General features: G+C 34.7%; 1 protein-coding gene across 1 annotated transcript in view; it reads right to left on the minus strand.

The window, feature by feature from the left end:
- BACH1 (BTB and CNC homology 1, basic leucine zipper transcription factor 1) overlaps nucleotides 1-2,999 on the minus strand; it is an 11,752-nt gene extending 8,753 nt beyond the window's left edge. Inside the window, exons 1-2 of the mRNA XM_010183087.1 lie at nucleotides 2,702-2,999; nucleotides 1-170 (exon numbers count right to left, since the gene is read on the minus strand). The exon at nucleotides 1-170 is cut by the window's left edge and continues 1,246 nt beyond it. Of these exons, the coding sequence (XP_010181389.1) occupies nucleotides 1-170; nucleotides 2,702-2,941 (410 nt within the window). The 5' untranslated portion in view covers nucleotides 2,942-2,999. The remainder of the gene's footprint in view (nucleotides 171-2,701) is intronic.
- Between the last annotated feature and the right edge of the window lie 1,156 nt (nucleotides 3,000-4,155).

Below are 4,155 nucleotides of genomic sequence, written 5' to 3' on the forward strand. Positions count from 1 at the left end.
GATTTAAAGTCCAAAAATTTGAATCTGAGAAACTGAAAGCAAGACTCTTCAATGTCGCGTACACCCAAAAATTCAGCACACTTGCAAACTTCAGACACATTGTCTTTATTTAAAATAAGTTTAGCTGTGTATGCAAACTGAAGCAAAGGACTAAAGCCTTTAAGTGTTACCTATTAAAAAAATAAAAAAAGAAAAGATATTAGTATGGCCAGTATGGGTTTAAACAGAAAAACATATAGAAACCAAGTTTACCTGTGAGCAAACCATGCCCGCAAGACAGAGTACAAGACAAAAGCAGATTTTCTCCACAGGAAAAAACCCTTTTCCACACAGAAAACCTGGCAACACTCATCCCGAAACAAGCCTTCTGTTACAATTTTATCTGGTACTTTCCACGGCAAGGTCTTCTTCACTGTCATCAATCTCTTAAAATGTGCTGACAATATAGCACCCTAACCCTTTGCTGACAATATAGTACTAAAAAGTGAAAGATATTGCTGTATCCTGAAAACCAGTAACTACATTCCAATTTTTAAAACTTAAGTTGTACATGAACTACTCTAGAATAAGATCAAATTGCTGCTGGTATTTAACTGTTCCTTTAAAGAACAACTACTGTTATTTGCTCAGTCTTATGCATCATTAATATAAAAAAAGTTTGGAAAAATGGAATTTGACCATACACGATTATTTACTATTATAGCCACCTACTCCTTTCTTCCTTCCACAGCTGAAAACAATTGTACTCAAAACCTGTACACCAAACCCCATTACTCCCAGTTTAATGACTCTCTGGAGTAGGTAGCTTTGTTTGAACATATCCATCATTATCATCTCAGTTTTTATCACAGAACAGTGACCTAACAGGGAATCCAGAGATAACTAAGAACTGTATCAATACAAACTGAAAATGATCATCATTCACACATGAAAAAATTACTAAGGCGATAGGTAGAAAGCTGTAAACTGATCACCATATTACAAATGACATGACATTTCCTTTAAGCTTTTCTCTGCAAGTGAAGGACAAAGCAATATGACCATCATTACTACTCAAACTCAAGTCCACATTCTGCTCCCTCCTTTATTGAAATGAACAGGACTTTATACTGAATAAAAATGTTATCTTAATATATTAACTATACTGAGTTCTTCTGCCAGCAAGATATTTCACTATACATACAATTTAATCTAGGAATCAGTTGAGAATTTGTTTTGTTTGGCTTTTTTTTTTTAAGAACACATAAACACATGAAAAGAAGTTAAAGAAATTTACACAGAGACAGTTTATCGAAACTCTGAAAGCTCTTATGACCTGCCTGAAGAATTCTTAAAATAGCATTTGAACTATGCTCTAGAGATAAGACTACTGATTATACCACCACATTAAGTCATTCTTAATAACATGGAGTGTGCAAAAGACAGTTTATCTATCAGCTGGTAAGAAGTCTTCCTATAGTCAATAAATCATTAGAGTGGGTTTACAAACCAGTAATTCATACATAAAACTGAACAAAACAAATACAATGATATTTCAGAACTGTACATTCTTTTCTGTATAAGGTAGAAATGCTAAAACCTGGCAGGATCTAGAGGGGAAAACTACTTTCACTTTCTCTTGCCCAGTTCCAGCTGGCTATTCTCAAACCGGATCGAATGCCAGGAAGCCCCTTGGTCGGTCTGACCTAGAAAAGCAACTTTTGTAGCCACTTACTTAATTTGTATTTGGGTTGAAAGTCTAACTCAGAGTAAAAATATTGGTAGCAAAACAACACAGAACCGACACCAAGATGTCAGTAGTCTTTACAATATGTAGTACTTCATGAAGTACTTTAATTCCAAAAATATTATGGTATCTCAGATTATGGACTACTGTCTTTCATTTTAAACTTCAAATACTTGGGATTATTTAAAAAGTTTAAAAAAAAAAATCACGTCAAACCATGTGATCAGTGTTTGGCCCTCTCAAATCTGCAGCTTCATAAACTGACTAATTTCAAAATATTTAGCAGTTTCCAGAAGAGAAGCTCAACTTACTGAGTCTTAAAATGCTTTTACCAAGTGATCAGAATAAATTATTAAAAGATGAGATTCACTGTTAGTATTTTTGTTGCTGAGTAACTGCAATACATTTTCTTAGTCTTAAAAGTAATAAAACAGGTATGGTAAAAATTAAGTTGTTAATAATCAGTGTGAAAAAAGGATGGGGAACTAAGAATAAAATTGTTAGCAAAGAATACAAGAACAGTTGTATTACTCAAATGTACAAAACCAAACCTTAATGACACTTACTTAAAGGTACTACCATTTTCAGCTTTAATTTGTTTACTTATTACTCCAAAAATATTCTCTTTTCATAACTGAGGACTAGTTCTGCAATACCTCTATCATTTAAGGCCTGTTCTTTTAACTAACTTACATGCTCTGAATCAGATGCAGTTTTAAAAGTGGTATATATTTAGTTGAAAAGATCTCCCCTACACGTTCCCCAAGACAGCATTTGCTTATGATATACACTCGGGTCTGTCTAAGCCTTTAGCTCAATCAGTGGCAGCTCTACAAATTCGGAATTTCTACCCCTCAGTTCTTAACTCTCTTAGCTTAACTTCCCAGTTAAGCGCCAGCCTATTGTAAAACAGGACTGAATCAACCCGATTAGAAGCACTGGCAGGTAAGTGGCAGTGACAGGAGTGGCACTCACCTCTTCCGGCAAAGTGATGATAAGATCAGCATCCACCTGGCCCACAATCCTGGAAAGGAAGTAACTGCTGCAAGCTGCAAGCACAGCTTTGTGAGCCCGAAATCGCTGATCTTCCACTAAAACTGTAACATCACAAAGAATATCTTGCTTTCTCTGATCATCAAGGCTGAGAAGTACATTGGTGCTGTGTACTGAAGATTCATATGCAAAAACCACACTATTCTTCTCACTTAGAGACATTCTGGATCACAAATGGTAGTGTAAGTCTCAGTGGAAAGCATGCTTCTCTTCTTCAAATCTGGAAGAAAAAACAAGTTGTGCACATGAAAGTCATATCCAGCAGGAACCTACTGATACTAAAACATAGTAAGTAAACTGTCAACTTGCATTGCCTGATCTAATTCTTTAAGTCTAATACTTGGTATTTCATACACAGTAATAAAAAAATACATGCTTATGAGCATTTTAAATACCCAAACCTTAGTAAGTACATCTTAAAATATTGCTTTAGTGGTTTCATAGACCAAAAAAAAGAACAATTTTTCAGTGACTTCATTGATAAAGAACAGATTTTTCCACAGCAAGACAAAACTTTACCATAACACAAATAATTTAAGCTTTCATTTTTAGTTATCAGTATATTCTAACACTACAAAAATGTAAAAAGAAATAAAAACCAGATGCATTAAGCCAAAGTTCATCAGAATACTGTATAAGCTGTTTCTGTATACTGATTCACCCAGTACAAACTAAAATATTTGCATTCTATCTTCTTTCAAAAGTAGTTTGCCTTCTAAACCAACCAGGCACTGGTAAAATACTCTCATTTTCTCTCAAATAGGTTGAGATTTTGTTTTTAAAGCAAGTTAGTTCTCCTGTTTTCCATGCGTCTTAAATCTCTAATGCAGCCTTTTCCCTCCAACCCCTCCCCTGCTCACCACTATTTGATTTGTCACACCTGTTTGAAAGTTTGTTTTCTGAATCGCTAACTATGATTCAGACAACCTGGCAATGGAATTCCTTTTGTGAAAGTGCATCAAAGTTCTGAAATAACTGCAAATATTGGCTAGGTAACAGTAAAAGTGCTAAGATATTTAAAACCTTGAAGTAAACTTACGTGTAACTGTCCTGAAGCTATTCCTTACTCCTAGTATTTGGGGAAAAAAAAAAGCTAGGAAGAAGTCCTCCTAAAGAGAGCAAAGTTTAACAGAATTTCCAAGTCTGATCATTACACTGTATTTCTAAATTCCTTTCTTTGAAAAATAACTTGTAAAAGCCTAATGAGAAGCATCCTCACATCTAAAGCTTGATGAAGAAACCACAACCAGATTTGAAACTGTCCTGCAAGGAAAATACCGTATTACTAGGAAAAGTTTTACCTTAACAAACCAAGCACTTAGATTACACTGGATTATTCTACCCAAGAGTAACTGAAAGTGAACACAGTTGCTGAG

Source organism: Mesitornis unicolor, unplaced genomic scaffold (genome assembly GCF_000695765.1).
Source record: "Mesitornis unicolor isolate BGI_N332 unplaced genomic scaffold, ASM69576v1 scaffold54144, whole genome shotgun sequence".
Lineage (NCBI taxonomy): Eukaryota > Metazoa > Chordata > Aves > Mesitornithiformes > Mesitornithidae > Mesitornis > Mesitornis unicolor.